Raw genomic sequence first — 15,428 nt, 5'->3', positions numbered from 1 at the left:
CATGCCACTCCACTGACACAGTCCTGATCATGCCACTCCACTGACACAGGCCTGATCATGCCATTCCACTGACACAGTCCTGATCATGCCACTCCACTGACACAGTCCTGATCATGCCACTCCACTGACACAGTCCTGATCATGCCATTCCACGGACACGGCCCTGATCATGCCACTCCACTGACACAGTCCTGATCATGCCACTCCACTGACACAGTCCTGATCATGCCATTCCACTGACACAGTCCTGATCATGCCACTCCACTGACACAGTCCTGATCATGCCACTCCACTGACACAGTCCTGATCATGCCATTCCACTGACACAGTCCTGATCATGCCATTCCACTGACACAGTCCTGATCATGCCATTCCACTGACACAGTCCTGATCATGCCATTCCACTGACACAGCCCTGATCATGCCATTCCACTGACAGAGTCCTGATCATGCCACTCCACTGACACAGTCCTGATCATGCCATTCCACTGACACAGTCCTGATCATGCCATTCCACTGACACAGTCCTGATCATGCCATTCCACTGACACAGTCCTGATCATGCCATTCCACTGACACAGTCCTGATCATGCCACTCCACTGACACAGTCCTGATCATGCCATTCCACTGACACAGTCCTGATCATGCCACTCCACTGACACAGTCCTGATCATGCCACTCCACTGACACAGTCCTGATCATGCCATTCCACTGACACAGTCCTGATCATGCCATTCCACTGACACAGTCCTGATCATGCCATTCCACTGACACAGTCCTGATCATGCCACTCCACTGACACAGTCCTGATCATGCCACTCCACTGACACAGTCCTGATCATGCCATTCCACTGACACAGTCCTGATCATGCCACTCCACTGACACAGTCCTGATCATGCCATTCCACTGACACAGCCCTGATCATGCCACTCCACTGACACAGTCCTGATCATGGAACTCCACTGACACTGTCCTGATCATGCCATTCCACTGACACAGCCCTGATCATGCCACTCCACTGACACAGTCCTGATCATGCCATTCCACTGACACAGCCCTGATCATGCCACTCCACTGACACAGTCCTGATCATGCCACTCCACTGACACAGTCCTGATCATGCCACTCCACTGACACAGTCCTGATCATGCCATTCCACTGACACAGTCCTGATCATGCCACTCCACTGACACAGTCCTGATCATGCCATTCCACTGACACAGTCCTGATCATGCCACTCCACTGACACAGTCCTGATCATGCCACTCCACTGACACAGTCCTGATCATGCCATTCCACTGACACAGTCCTGATCATGCCACTCCACTGACACAGTCCTGATCATGCCATTCCACTGACACAGTCCTGATCATGCCACTCCACTGACACAGCCCTGATCATGCCATTCCACTGACACAGTCCTGATCATGCCATTCCACTGACACAGCCCTGATCATGGAACTCCACTGACACAGCCCTGATCATGCCATTCCACTGACACAGCCCTGATCATGCCATTCCACTGACACAGTCCTGATCATGCCATTCCACTGACACAGTCCTGATCATGCCACTCCACTGACACAGCCCTGATCATGCCACTCCACTGACACAGTCCTGATCATGCCATTCCACTGACACAGTCCTGATCATGCCACTCCACTGACACAGTCCTGATCATGCCACTCCACTGACACAGTCCTGATCATGCCATTCCACTGACACAGTCCTGATCATGCCACTCCACTGACACAGCCCTGATCATGCCATTCCACTGACACAGTCCTGATCATGCCACTCCACTGACACAGACCTGATCATGCCACTCCACGGACGCAGTCCTGATCATGCCACTCCACTGACACAGCCCTGATCATGCCATTCCACTGACACAGCCCTGATCATGCCACTCCACCGACACAGTCCTGATCATGCCATTCCACTGACACAGTCCTGATCATGCCACTCCACTGACACAGTCCTGATCATGCCATTCCACTGACACAGTCCTGATCATGCCACTCCACTGACACAGCCCTGATCATGCCACTCCACTGACACAGTCCTGATCATGCCATTCCACTGACACAGTCCTGATCATGCCATTCCACTGACACAGTCCTGATCATGCCACTCCACTGACACAGTCCTGATCATGCCATTCCACTGACACAGTCCTGATCATGCCACTCCACTGACACAGTCCTGATCATGCCATTCCACTGACACAGTCCTGATCATGCCACTCCACTGACACAGTCCTGATCATGCCATTCCACTGACACAGTCCTGATCATGCCATTCCACTGACACAGTCCTGATCATGCCATTCCACTGACACAGTCCTGATCATGCCACTCCACTGACACAGTCCTGATCATGCCACTCCACTGACACAGTCCTGATCATGCCACTCCACTGACACAGTCCTGATCATGCCACTCCACTGACACAGTCCTGATCATGCCACTCCACTGACACAGTTCTGATCATGCCATTCCACTGACACAGCCCTGATCATGCCATTCCACTGACACAGTCCTGATCATGCCACTCCACTGACACAGTCCTGATCATGCCATTCCACTGACACAGCCCTGATCATGCCACTCCACTGACACAGTCCTGATCATGCCATTCCACTGACACAGTCCTGATCATGCCACTCCACTGACACAGTCCTGATCATGCCATTCCACTGACACAGGCCTGATCATGCCATTCCACTGACACAGTCCTGATCATGCCACTCCACTGACACAGTCCTGATCATGCCACTCCACTGACACAGTCCTGATCATGCCATTCCACTGACACAGTCCTGATCATGCCACTCCACTGACACAGTCCTGATCATGCCATTCCACTGACACAGCCCTGATCATGCCACTCCACTGACACAGTCCTGATCATGGAACTCCACTGACACTGTCCTGATCATGCCATTCCACTGACACAGCCCTGATCATGCCACTCCACTGACACAGTCCTGATCATGCCATTCCACTGACACAGCCCTGATCATGCCACTCCACTGACACAGTCCTGATCATGCCACTCCACTGACACAGTCCTGATCATGCCACTCCACTGACACAGACCTGATCATGCCACTCCACTGACACAGTCCTGATCATGCCATTCCACGGACACAGCCCTGATCATGCCACTCCACTGACACAGTCCTGATCATGCCACTCCACGGACACAGTCCTGATCATGCCACTCCACTGACACAGTCCTGATCATGCCACTCCACGGACACAGTCCTGATCATGCCACTCCACGGACACAGCCCTGATCATGCCACTCCACTGACACAGTCCTGATCATGCCACTCCACGGACACAGTCCTGATCATGCCACTCCACTGACACAGTCCTGATCATGCCACTCCACGGACACAGTCCTGATCATGCCACTCCACGGACACAGCCCTGATCATGCCACTCCACTGACACAGTCCTGATCATGCCACTCCACGGACACAGTCCTGATCATGCCATTCCACTGACACAGCCCTGATCATGACACTCCACTGACACAGTCCTGATCATCCCACTCCACGGACACAGCCCTGATCATGCCACTCCACGGACACAGTCCTGATCATGCCATTCCACTGACACAGCCCTGATCATGCCACTCCACGGACACAGTCCTGATCTTGCCATTCCACTGACACAGTCCTGATCATGCCATTCCACTGACACAGTCCTGATCATGCCACTCCACTGACACAGTCCTGATCATGCCACTCCACTGACACAGCCCTGATCATGCCATTCCACTGACACAGCCCTGATCATGCCACTCCACGGACACAGTCCTGATCATGCCATTCCACTGACACAGCCCTGATCATGCCACTCCACGGACACAGTCCTGATCATGCCACTCCACGGACACAGCCCTGATCATGCCACTCCACTGACACAGTCCTGATCATGCCATTCCACTGACACAGTCCTGATCATGACACTCCACTGACACAGTCCTGATCATGACACTCCACTGACACAGTCCTGATCATGCCATTCCACGGACACAGTCCTGATCATGCCACTCCACTGACACAGTCCTGATCATGACACTCCACTGACACAGTCCTGATCATGCCACTCCACTGACACAGTCCTGATCATGACACTCCACTGACACAGTCCTGATCATGCCACTCCACTGACACAGCCCTGATCATGCCATTCCACTGACACAGTCCTGATCATGCCACTCCACTGACACAGTCCTGATCATGCCACTCCACTGACACAGCCCTGATCATGCCACTCCACTGACACAGTCCTGATCATGCCATTCCACTGACACAGTCCTGATCATGCCACTCCACTGACACAGTCCTGATCATGCCATTCCACTGACACAGTCCTGATCATGCCACTCCACTGACACAGCCCTGATCATGCCATTCCACTGACACAGTCCTGATCATGCCACTCGACGGACACAGTCCTGCAGACACCAGCTGACCTGGTTCGATGAAGTTTGCAGCAAAATTATTGTCGCGGCCCGGGAAGGCGAAGTCATTCATTTGATTGTTGAAGATGATGCCACTGGTGTTCGACCTCACCTTGGATCCAAAACTGCAACAGGAAGGAGTGATATTGTCATGGAGATAAAGCACAGAGAGAGGCCCTTCAGCTCACCTAGTCCATGCTGAGCACCAGCCACCCAGTTTCACTAATCCTTCATTCTCCCCACATCATAAGATCTAGGCCATTCAGCCCAACGAGTCTGCTCAGCCACTCCACCATGAGCTGAACTATTCTCCCTTCTAGTTCCAATATTCGGCTTTTTTTTTCCCATATCCCTTGATACTCTGACTAATTAGATACCTGTCAATCTACTCCTTAAAAACCTTCAATGATTGGGCCTCCACAGTTGTATGTGGCAATGAATTCCGTAAATCCACGACGCTCTGGCTAAGAAAATTTCTCCTCATCTCTGTTTTAAATGGGTACCCTCTAATTCTAAGACTGTGGCCTCTTGTCCTGGACTCACCCACCAAGGGAAACAGCTTTTCCACATCTACTCTGTCCAACCACATCCCCATCATTGCTCTGATTCTACCATATACAGATATACACTGACGGAACTTACCTTGGCCAATTAACCTACTAACCCACGTGATGGGGAGCAAATCAGAAACACCACACAGGCAGCACCCAAGGTCAGGACCGAGCCCGGGTCTCTGGAACTGGGAGACAGTGGACTGCATCACTGGACCTCCCATTAGCAAAACAAATTTAGGCGACAGAGACGTCAAACAAAAGTGAACTTCACAAAGACATCTTTGTAAGTGGGAGGGAATGTCGGGTGCAGTGAGAGGATCTCACTCTCGTTCTAAGGATGATCGACTCCTCCAGGATTTCAGCGACACACACCGACTGCTGGAGGAGGTTCGCAGGTCAGGCAACACCAACGGACAGTTGGAGTTTCAAGCTGAGCCCTTTCATCTGCACTTCGGATAACACTTCCCTGGAATATGGACCACAGTGCTGAAAGGCTGGATGAATCAATAGTCAGTGCTAATCATGCCCTGAAAACCAAGTTCATCAAAGCAAAAGAAAGGGCATACAGCAAAGCAAACATTAGTGAGAAGTTCTACTGATATCTACTGTAAGCCTACAGACTCTCACAGCTACCTGGACTATTCCTCTTCCCACCCTGTCTCTTGCAAAAATGCTATCCCCTTCTCACAATTCCTCCATCTCCGCCGCATCTGCTCTCAGGATGAGGCTTTTCATTCCAGGATGAAGGAGATGTCTTCCTTTTTTAAACAAAGGGGCTTCCCTTCTTCCACCATCAACTCTGCTCTCAAACGCATCTCTCCCATTTCCGGCACATCTGCCCTCACCCCATCCGCCCGCCACCCCACTCGGGATAGGGTTCCCCTTGTCCTCACCTACCACCCCAGCAGCCTCCAGGTCTAACGTATAATTCTCCGTAACTTCCGCCAACTCCAACGGGATCCCACTACCAAGCACATCTTTCCCTCCCCCCCTTTCTGCTTTCCGCAGGGATTGATCCCTACGCGACTCCCTTGTCCACTCGTCCCCCCCATCCCTTCCCACCGATCTCCCTCCTGGCATTTATTCTTGTAAGCGGAACAAGTGCTACACCTGCCCTTACACTTCCTCCCTCACCACCATTCAGGGCCTCAGACAGTCCTTCCAGGTGAGGCGACACTTCACCTGTGAGTCGGCTGGTGTGGTATACTGCGTCCGGTGCTCCCGGTGTGGCCTTTTATATATTGGTGAGACCCGACGCAGACTGGGAGACCGTTTCGCTGAACACCTACGCTCGGTCCACCAGAGAAAGCAGGATCTCCCAGTGGCCACACATTTTAATTCCACATCCCATTCCCATTCTGATATGTCTATCCATGGCCTCCTCTACTGTCAAGATGAAGCCACACTCAGGTTGGAGGAACAACACCTTATATACCGGCTGGGTAGCCTCCAAACTGATGGCATGAACAATGACTTCTCTAACTTCCCGTTAATGCCCCTCCTCCTCTTCTTACCCCATCCCTGACATATTTAGTTGTTTTTTTTCTCTCTCTCTGCCCATCACCCTGCCTGTTCTCCATCTCCCTCTGGTGCTTCCCCCTCCCCCTTTCTTGCTCCCTAGGCCTCCCGTCCCATGATCCAGCTTCTCCAGCTCTGTATCCCTTTTGCCAATCACCTTTCCAGCTCTTAGCTTCACCCCTCCCCCTCCGGTCTTCTCCTATCATTTCGCATTTCCCCCTCCCCCCACTACTTTCAAATCTCTTACTATCTTTCCTTTCAGTTAGTCCTGACGAAGGGTCTCGGCCCAAAACGTCGACAGTGCTTCTCCCTATAGATGCTGCCTGGCTTGCTGTGTTCCACCAGCATTTTGTGTGTGTTACTGTTTGAATTTCCAGCATCTGCAGATTTCCTCGTGTTTGTAGGATTGGGAAGCTTTTAAAAACCAATAGAAGGCAACTAAAAAAGCAGAAAGGAGAGGAAAGATGAAATATGAGGTCAGGCCAGCAAATCATGAAAAAGGGTTTTATTTTTCCAAATAGATAAATATATTGAGAGTAAAAGAGAGGCAAGAGTGGATATCACACTGCTGGAAAGTTATGCTGAAGGGGTAGCAATGGGAGGCAGACAAAATGGTGGATGAACTCAATAAATATTTTGTGTCAGTCTTTACTGTGGAAGATACAGATAGAATACCAGTAATTTGAGAACGTCAGGGAGTCGGAGTGTTGTTGCTATTACTAAGGAGAAGGTGAGAAATGTAAATGGACCAGATGAACTACACCCCAGAGTTCTGAAAGAAGTAGCTGAGGAGATTGTGGTGGCTTTCGTAATGATAGTTCAAAAACCACTGGATTCCTCAGTGATTCCGGAGTACAGGAAAATTGTAAATGTCCCTCCACTCTTTAAGGGAGGGAGGCAAGAGAATAGAAATTATGGCCAGTTAACCGAACTCAAATGGTTGGGAAAATGTTGGAGTCCATTATTAAGGATGAGGTTTCAGGGTAATTGGTGACACATTGATAAGATAGGCCAAAATTAGCATATTTAACTTAAGGGGAAATCTTGCCTGATAAATCTGTTGGAGTTCTTTGACAAGACAAAGGAGAGTCGGTGGAGGATGCTAAACTGGATTTTCAGAAGGCCTTTGACAAGATGCTGTAGATAATAAGCCTGCTGTACAAGATAAGAACCCATGGTATTACAGGAACGGTACGAGGGGATGGAAGATTGTCTGACTGACAGGAAGCAGAGTGGGAATAATGGGAGACTTTCTGGTCAGCTGACTGTTGGCGGCCCGCAGAGGTCTGTGTTGTGATCACTCCTTCTCATGCTTTATAGCAATGATATGAACGATGGCATTTATTCCTTCATACTGCAAGGGTGAAAAAAAACCAGAATGGGAATTACAGATAGGCCTCCAAATAGGAGCCAAGATGTGGTGTTGAGATTGCAAAGGGAGCTGGGAAAGGCATGTAATGAAGGTAATGACACAGTTGTAATTGGGACTTCATTTTGCAAAGGGATTTGGGTAAGTCAGGTTGGTGTCCTGTCACAAGAGAGGGTATTTGTTGATGCCTACGAGATGGCTTTTTAGAGCAGCTTGTGCTTGAGCCTACTCGGGGAAAGGACATCTTAAATTGGATGTTGTGGAATAAGCCAGATCTTAGTGGGGAATTTAACATAAAAGAACCCTGAGGAGGCAGTGATGATAATATGATTGAATTCATAACGCAGTTTGAGAGGGAGAAGCATAAGTCAGGTGTATCAGTATCGCAATGGAATAAAGGGAATTCCAGAGGCACGAGAGAGGAGCTTGCCCAGGTGGGTCGGAGGAGGATACTGGTGGGGATGACGACAGAGCAGAGATGGCTGAAGTTACTGGGAATAGTTCACAAGGTGCAGGATAGATTTGTCTCTCAGAAGCAACTGATCTCAAATAACAGAAGTAGGCAATTGTGGCTGACAAAGGAAGTTAAGGACTGCATAAAAGCTAAGAAAAGGGTATATAAGGCAGCAAAAGTGAGTGGGAAGTTGGGTGATTGGGAAACTTTTAAAATCCAACAAAAGGCAACTAAAAAAGCTATAAAGGGAAAAAGATGAAATATGAGGGCAAACTGGCCAATAATATAAAGCAGAATACTAAAGGTTTTTTCAGTTATATAAAGAGTAAAAGGGAAGTGAGAGTTGATATTGGACCACTGGACAATGATGCTGGTGAGGTAGTAATGGGAGACAAAGAAATGACAGATGAAGATAATGAGTACTTTACATCTGTCTTCACAGTGGAAGACACTAGCAGTGTGCCAGTGCTTCATGAGTGTCAGGGAGCAGGAGTGAGTGACATCGCTATTACAAAGGAGAGAGTGCTTGTCACTGTCCGGTCCATTGACTATTCAGTTCAGTTAATTTCCGTTTCCCTGTGTTCCACTGGGCTCCACGATTAGGGCACCTGATCCTCATTCGAACCAGCAGCAGAAAAACTCCGGCTTACGTCTACTCGCTACTGATTCGTCCCCTCAGCAGAGCCGCTATGCTCGTTCCGGGCCGCCGAGAATGGGTCGAGTCGAGAGCCTGTCGTCCGTAGTTCCTGGGTCGAGTCGAGAGCCTGTCGTCCGCAGTTCCTGGGTCGAGTCGAGAGCCCGTCGTCCGCAGTTCCTGGGTCGAGTCCAGAGCCTGTCGTCCGCAGTTCCTGGGTCGAGTCGAGAGCCTGTCGTCCGCAGTTCCCGGGTCGAGTCGAGAACCTGTCGTCCGCAGTTCCCGGGTCGAGTCGAGAGCCCGTCGTCCGCAGTTCCTGGGTCGAGTCGAGAGCCCGTCGTCCGCAGTTCCTGGGTCGAGTCGAGAGCCCGTCGTCCGCAGTTCCCGGGTCGAGTCGAGAGCCCGTCGTCCGCAGTTCCCGGGTCGAGTCGAGAGCCCGTCGTCCGCAGTTCCTGGGTCGAGTCGAGAGCCCGTCGTCCGCAGTTCCTGGGTCGAGTCGAGAGCCCGTCGTCCGCAGTTCCTGGGTCGAGTCGAGAGCCCGTCGTCCGCAGTTCCCGGGTCGAGTCGAGAACCCATCGTCCGCAATACCTGGGTCGAATCGACAGCCTGTCGTCCGCAGTTCCTGGGTCGAGTCGAGAACCTGTCGTCCACAGTTCCCGGGTCGAGTCGAGAGCCTGTCGTCCGCAGTTCCCGGGTCGAATCGAGAGCCTGTCGTCCGCAGTTCCTGGGTCGAGTCGAGAGCCTGTCGTCCGCAGTTCCTGGGTCGAATCGAGAGCCCGTCGTCCGCAGTTCCTGGGTCGAGTCGAGAGCCTGTCGTCCGCAGTTCCTGGGTCGAATCGAGAGCCTGTCGTCCGCAGTTCCTGGGTCGAGTCGAGAGCCCGTCGTCCACAGTTCCTGGGTCGAGTCGAGAGCCCGTCGTCCGCAGTTCCTGGGTCGAGTCGAGAGCCCGTCGTCCGCAGTTCCTGGGTCGAGTCGAGAGCCCGTCGTCCGCAGTTCCTGGGTCGAGTCGAGAGCCCGTCGTCCGCAGTTCCTGGGTCGAGTCGAGAGCCCGTCGTCCGCAGTTCCTGGGTCGAGTCGAGAGCCTGTCGTCCGCAGTTCCTGGGTCGAGTCGAGAGCCTGTCGTCCCCAGTTCCTGGGTCGAGTCGACAGCCTGTCGTCCGCAGTTCCTGGGTCGAGTCGACAGCCTGTCGTCCGCAGTTCCTGGGTCGAGTCGAGAGCCCGTCGTCCCCAGTTCCCGGGTCGAGTCGAGAGCCTGTCGTCCGCAGTTCCTGGGTCAAGTCGAGAACCTGTCGTCCCCAGTTCCTGGGTCGAGTCGACAGCCTGTCGTCCGCAGTTCCTGGGTCGAGTCGAGAGCCCGTCGTCCGCAGTTCCCGGGTCGAATCGAGAACCTGTCATCCGCAGTTCCTGGGTCGAGTCGAGAGCCTGTCGTCCGCAGTTCCCGGGTCGAGTCGAGAGCCTGTCGTCCGCAGTTCCTGGGTCGAGTCGAGAGCCTGTCGTCCGCAGTTCCCGGGTCGAGTCGAGAGCCTGTCGTCCGCAGTTCCTGGGTCGAGTCGAGAACCCGTCGTCCGCAGTTCCTGGGTCGAGTCGAGAGCCTGTCGTCCGCAGTTCCCGGGTCGAATCGAGAACCTGTCGTCCGCAGTTCCTGGGTCAAGTGGAGAGCCTGTCGTCCCCAGTTCCTGGGTCGAGTCGAGAGCCTGTCGTCCGCAGTTCCTGGGTCAAGTGGAGAGCCTGCCGTCCAGCTGAGTTTTGTCAGCCATTTGCCGCTTCACGTGCTACCCTGAGTCGAGATACGAATGGACTGTCGTTGTTAGTTTTTGTCGTCTCGTGTCCAGCTGAGTACTGCAGGCCGTTTGCCGCTGCTCTGAGCCGCAATACGAATTGTCTGGTGTTGTTTGGTTTTTTCACTCGGGGGCCAAGTCCAAGTCCAAGCCGCGTAAGAATCCTAACCTGCTCTCCAAGCCTGTGTCCTGCACTTGGGTCCGCTCCAGCCACTCACTGCAACAGTGCTGGGCAAACTGAGAGGTCTTAAGGTGGACAAGTCACCCGGACCAGACGGACGACATCCCAGAGTCCTGAGAGAGGTTGCTGAAGAGATAACGGATGCATTGGTCATGACCTGTCAAGAATCACTTGATTCTGGCATGGTCCCGGAGGACTGGAAAATTGCAAATGTCACTCCACTCTTTAAGAAGGGAGGAAGGCAAAAGAAAGGAAATTATAGGCCTCAGAGATTGGGAACGTGTTGCAGTCTATTATTAAGGTTGAGGTACTTGGAGATTAATGACAAAGTCAAAGTCAGCATGGATTCTGTGAAGAAAATCTGGCCTGAAAAATCTGTTAGGGTTCTTCGAGGAAGTAACAAGCAGGGTGGACAAAGGAGAGGCAGTGGATGTCATTTACTTGGATTTTCAGAAGGCGTTTGATAAGGTGCCACACAAAATGCTTAACAAGATAAAATCCTATGGCATTACAGGAAAGATACTGGCATGGATAAAGGGATGTCTGACAGGCAGGAGGCAGTGAGTGGGAATAAAGGGGCCTTTTCTGGTTGGCTGCCAGTGACTAGCGGTGATCCTCAGGGGTCAGTATTGGGACTGCTACTTTTCACATTGTTGGTCAATGATTTGGATAATGGAATTGAAGCCATTGTGGCAAAGTGTGGGGATGATATGAAGATAGGTGGAGGGGTAGGTAGTACTGAGGAAGCAATGTGATTGCAGCAGGACTTAGACAAATTGGAATAATGGGCAAAGAAGTGGCAGATGGAATACAGTGCTGGGAAATGTAGAAAATGCATTTTAGTAAAAGGAACAATAGTGCATACTATTATCTAAATGGGGAGAAAATTCAAACATCAGACGTGCAAAGGGACTTAGGAGTCCTCAGGCAAGACTCCCAGAAGGTTAATTGACAGGTTGAGTCTGTGGTAAAGAAGGCAAATGAAATGTTGGCATTCATTTCAAAGGGGAGAGAATATAAAAGCAAGGAGATAATGCTGAGGCTTGTCAGGCTGCACTTGGAGTATTGTCAACAGTTCTGGGCCCCGAATCTCAGAAAGATTGTGCTGTCACTGGAGAGAGTCCAGAGGAAGTTCACGAGTATGCTCCTGGGAATGAAGGGGCTAACAAATGAGGAGTATTTGCAGCTTTGGGCCTGTACTCATTGGAATTTAGAAGAATGCGGTGGGAGGGGTGATCTCATTGAAACCTACTGAATGTTGAAAGGACTAGACAGGGTGGATGTGGAGAGGATGTTTCCTGTGGAGGGGATATCCAGAACTAGAGGACACAGCCTCAGAATTGAGGGGCAACCCTTTAGAACAGAGGTAAGGAGGAATTTCTTCAGCCACAGAGCAGTGAATCTGTGGAATGTTCTGCCACAGACTGCAGTGGAGGCCAAGTCCGTGGGTATATTTAAGGGAGAAGTTGATAGTTTCCTGATCTGTCAGGGCATTAATGGATATGATATGAAGGCAGGTGTATGGGGTTGAGTGGGATCTGGGATCAGCCATGGTGGAATGATGGGACAGACTCGATGGGCTGAATGGCCTGATTCTGCTCCTATGTCTTACGGTCTTTTGGTCTGTGGCCAATTTGCAGATGATACAGAGACAGGTGGAAGGGCAGGTAGTGTTGAGGAAACAGGGAGTCTGCAGAAGGATTTAGGCAGATTAGGAGAAAGGACAAAGAAAGAGGCAGATGGAATACAGTGTAGGGAAGTGTAAGGTCAAATTTACACTTTGATAGAAGAAATAAGGGGCATTAACGGGGGGAAAATCCGGAATTAAGAGATGCAAAGTGACGGGAGTCCTCACGCAGGATTCCCTAAAGGTTAACTTCAACGTTCCTTCCCATCGATTTTCACAGCTCTGTCGACAAACCGTTCCTCTGAGCAGGAAACGGTAAAGCAGCCTGAGAACGACGTGACACTTTAATAAAACGTTATAGAGTGTAAATGAAAACTGCAACTGTACAGCATCAAACACTGTACGGCATTATTTCAGTTACTGAGCACCTCTGCAGTTTCGAGAGAACACGGTACATGGAGCTTAGAAAACTAGAGAGCTATGCACTGGGGACATTCTAGGCAGGTTCTAGAGTAGGCGACCTGGTCCGCCCAACATTGTGGGTGACGTGCTGCAGATTTCCATGTCCCTATGGAGAACAGTGGTTAACTTGCAGACTGATGTGATGATGAGGAAGGCAAATGCAATGTCAGCATTCATTTTGAGAGCACTCAGCAAGGATGTAGTGATAAGGCTTTATAATCCTTGGAGTATCATGAGGAGTGTTGCACCCCTTATTTAAGAAAGGATTGGAGGGGGTCCAGACGAGGTTCATGAGAAAGATCCCGGGAGTGAAAAGGTTAACATATGATTTGGTTTTGAATGTCCAGTACTCACTGGTTCAGAACAATGAGAGATGATCCCATTGAAGCGTATTATGCACAAGAGAAAATCCGAAGATGCTGGAAATCCAAGCAACACGCACAAAATGCTGGAGGAACTCAGCAGGCCAGGCAGCATCCGTGGAAGAGAGGACAGTTGATGTTTTGGGCCGAAACCCTTCGGCGGCACTGAAACGTATTATGGACTGGGAAATGGCTGGTCCTGTAGTTGCCACTGGAGACAAAGGCTGGGCTGACAGTTCAGGGATGGTCCACGTTGCAGTGGAAATTACTGGTGAGATTGTTGATTTCCAGATGCCCATTGGCTGGGAGTCCTTTCCCACAGACCCTCCCCACCCACCCTGTGCACTCAACCCTAGTCATCTTATCCCCCCAGAGACCCTCAGCACCATCCTTCCCCCAATTCCACCCCTCCCCCCACTCCCTCCCACACAGACATATCTCCCCATCTGTCCATCTCTTCTCCCCACACCCAGATCCACCCTCCACCCACTACAGAAGCACCAGGTTCTAGGAGGGGCCAGTGCCTTACTACAGGTTGATGGAGCTGGTCACCGACACAGCACTGCCGTCCTCAGCAACCAACGAGATGTGTGCGGTGCCGTGGGATTCGCTGGTGTAGAACTCTGGTTCGTAGTACTGGATATCATGCGTGGTGTTGTCTGTGATCTTCGCCCAGAGTCCTGCTGCAAAGTAGTCGGAGGTCATGTTGGAGATGACCTGTTCAGGAGAAGAGCAGAAGGTCTGGGGGTTGGCAGAGCATGGGGATTGTGTGAGGGAAAGCATAATGGGTCCGTCTTACTTGTACTAACAACAGACCGTCTCATTAATACGGAACCGATTGTGTAGGTATTGATTGTCTGAGAGGCAACCCAATTAACCAATCTGTTGTGTAGGTATTGATCATCTGACAGGCAACCTGATTAACCGATCAGTTTTGTAGGTATTGATCGTCTGAGAGGAAACCTGATTAACCGATCGGTTGTGTAGGTATTGATCGTTTGAGAGGAAACCCAATTAACCAATTATTTGGTACTCTGAGCGTTGTTGTATAGGTGCTAATGTTGAGTAAGTTGCAGAAACAGTGTCTGGAGACTGGCTGACAGAATGTGAGTAGATGGATAGTTTAAAGTTGAATTGTAACCTTACACTATAAGACCACAAGACGTAGAAGCAAAATTAGGCCATTCACCCCATCGAGTCTGCTCCGCCATTCCATTATGCTGTTCCTGCATTCCACCCAACCTCATACACATACCTTCTTGCCATATCCTTTGATGCCCTGACTGATCATGGAAACATAGAAAACCTACAGCACAATACAGGACCTTTGGCCCACAAATTTGTGCCGAGCATGTCCCTACCTTAGAAATTACTAGGCTTACCTATAGCCTTCTATTTTACTAAGCTCCATGTACCTATGTAAAAGTCTCTTAATAGACCCTATCGTATCTGCCTCCACCAGCATTGCTGGCAGCCCATTCCACACACTCACCACTCTCTGAGTAAAAGACTTACCCCTGACATCTCCTCTGTACCTACTCCCCAGCACCTTAAACCTGTGTCCTCTTTGGCAACCATTTCAGCCCTGGGAAAAAGCCTCTGATTATCCACACGATCAATGCCTCTCATCATCTTGTACACCTCTATCAGGTCACCTCTCATCCTCCGTCACTCCAAGGAGAAAAGGCCGAGTTCACTCAACCTATTCTCATAAGGCATGCTCCCCAATCCAGGCAACATCCTTGTAAATCTCCTCTGCACCCTTTCTATGGCTTCAACATCCTTCCTGTAGTGAGGCGAACAGAACTGAGCACAGTACTCCAAGTGGGGTCTGACCAGAGTCCTATATAGCTGCAACATTACCTCTCAGCTCCTAAATTCAATTCCATGATTGATGAATGCCAATACACTGTACGCCTTCTTAACCTTCACATACTTGTCAAACTGCGCAGATGCTTTGAGCATCCTGTGGACTCGGACCCAAGATCCCTCTGATCCTCCACTCTGC

General features: G+C 50.7%; 1 protein-coding gene across 1 annotated transcript in view; it reads right to left on the bottom strand.

The window, feature by feature from the left end:
- Positions 1-15,428, bottom strand: part of LOC140732859 (glutathione hydrolase 1 proenzyme-like) — a 272,182-nt gene that overhangs the window by 71,048 nt on the left and 185,706 nt on the right. The window contains exons 9-10 of the mRNA XM_073055491.1: positions 13,950-14,137; positions 4,494-4,606 (exon numbers count right to left, since the gene is read on the bottom strand). Of these exons, the coding sequence (XP_072911592.1) occupies positions 4,494-4,606; positions 13,950-14,137 (301 nt within the window). The remainder of the gene's footprint in view (positions 1-4,493; positions 4,607-13,949; positions 14,138-15,428) is intronic.

The sequence above is a fragment of the Hemitrygon akajei genome, chromosome 9 (genome assembly GCF_048418815.1).
Source record: "Hemitrygon akajei chromosome 9, sHemAka1.3, whole genome shotgun sequence".
Classification (NCBI taxonomy): Eukaryota; Metazoa; Chordata; class Chondrichthyes; order Myliobatiformes; family Dasyatidae; genus Hemitrygon; species Hemitrygon akajei.
The sequence above is the reverse complement of the archived record's forward strand: the minus strand, read 5'-3'. Positions and strand labels throughout refer to the sequence as shown.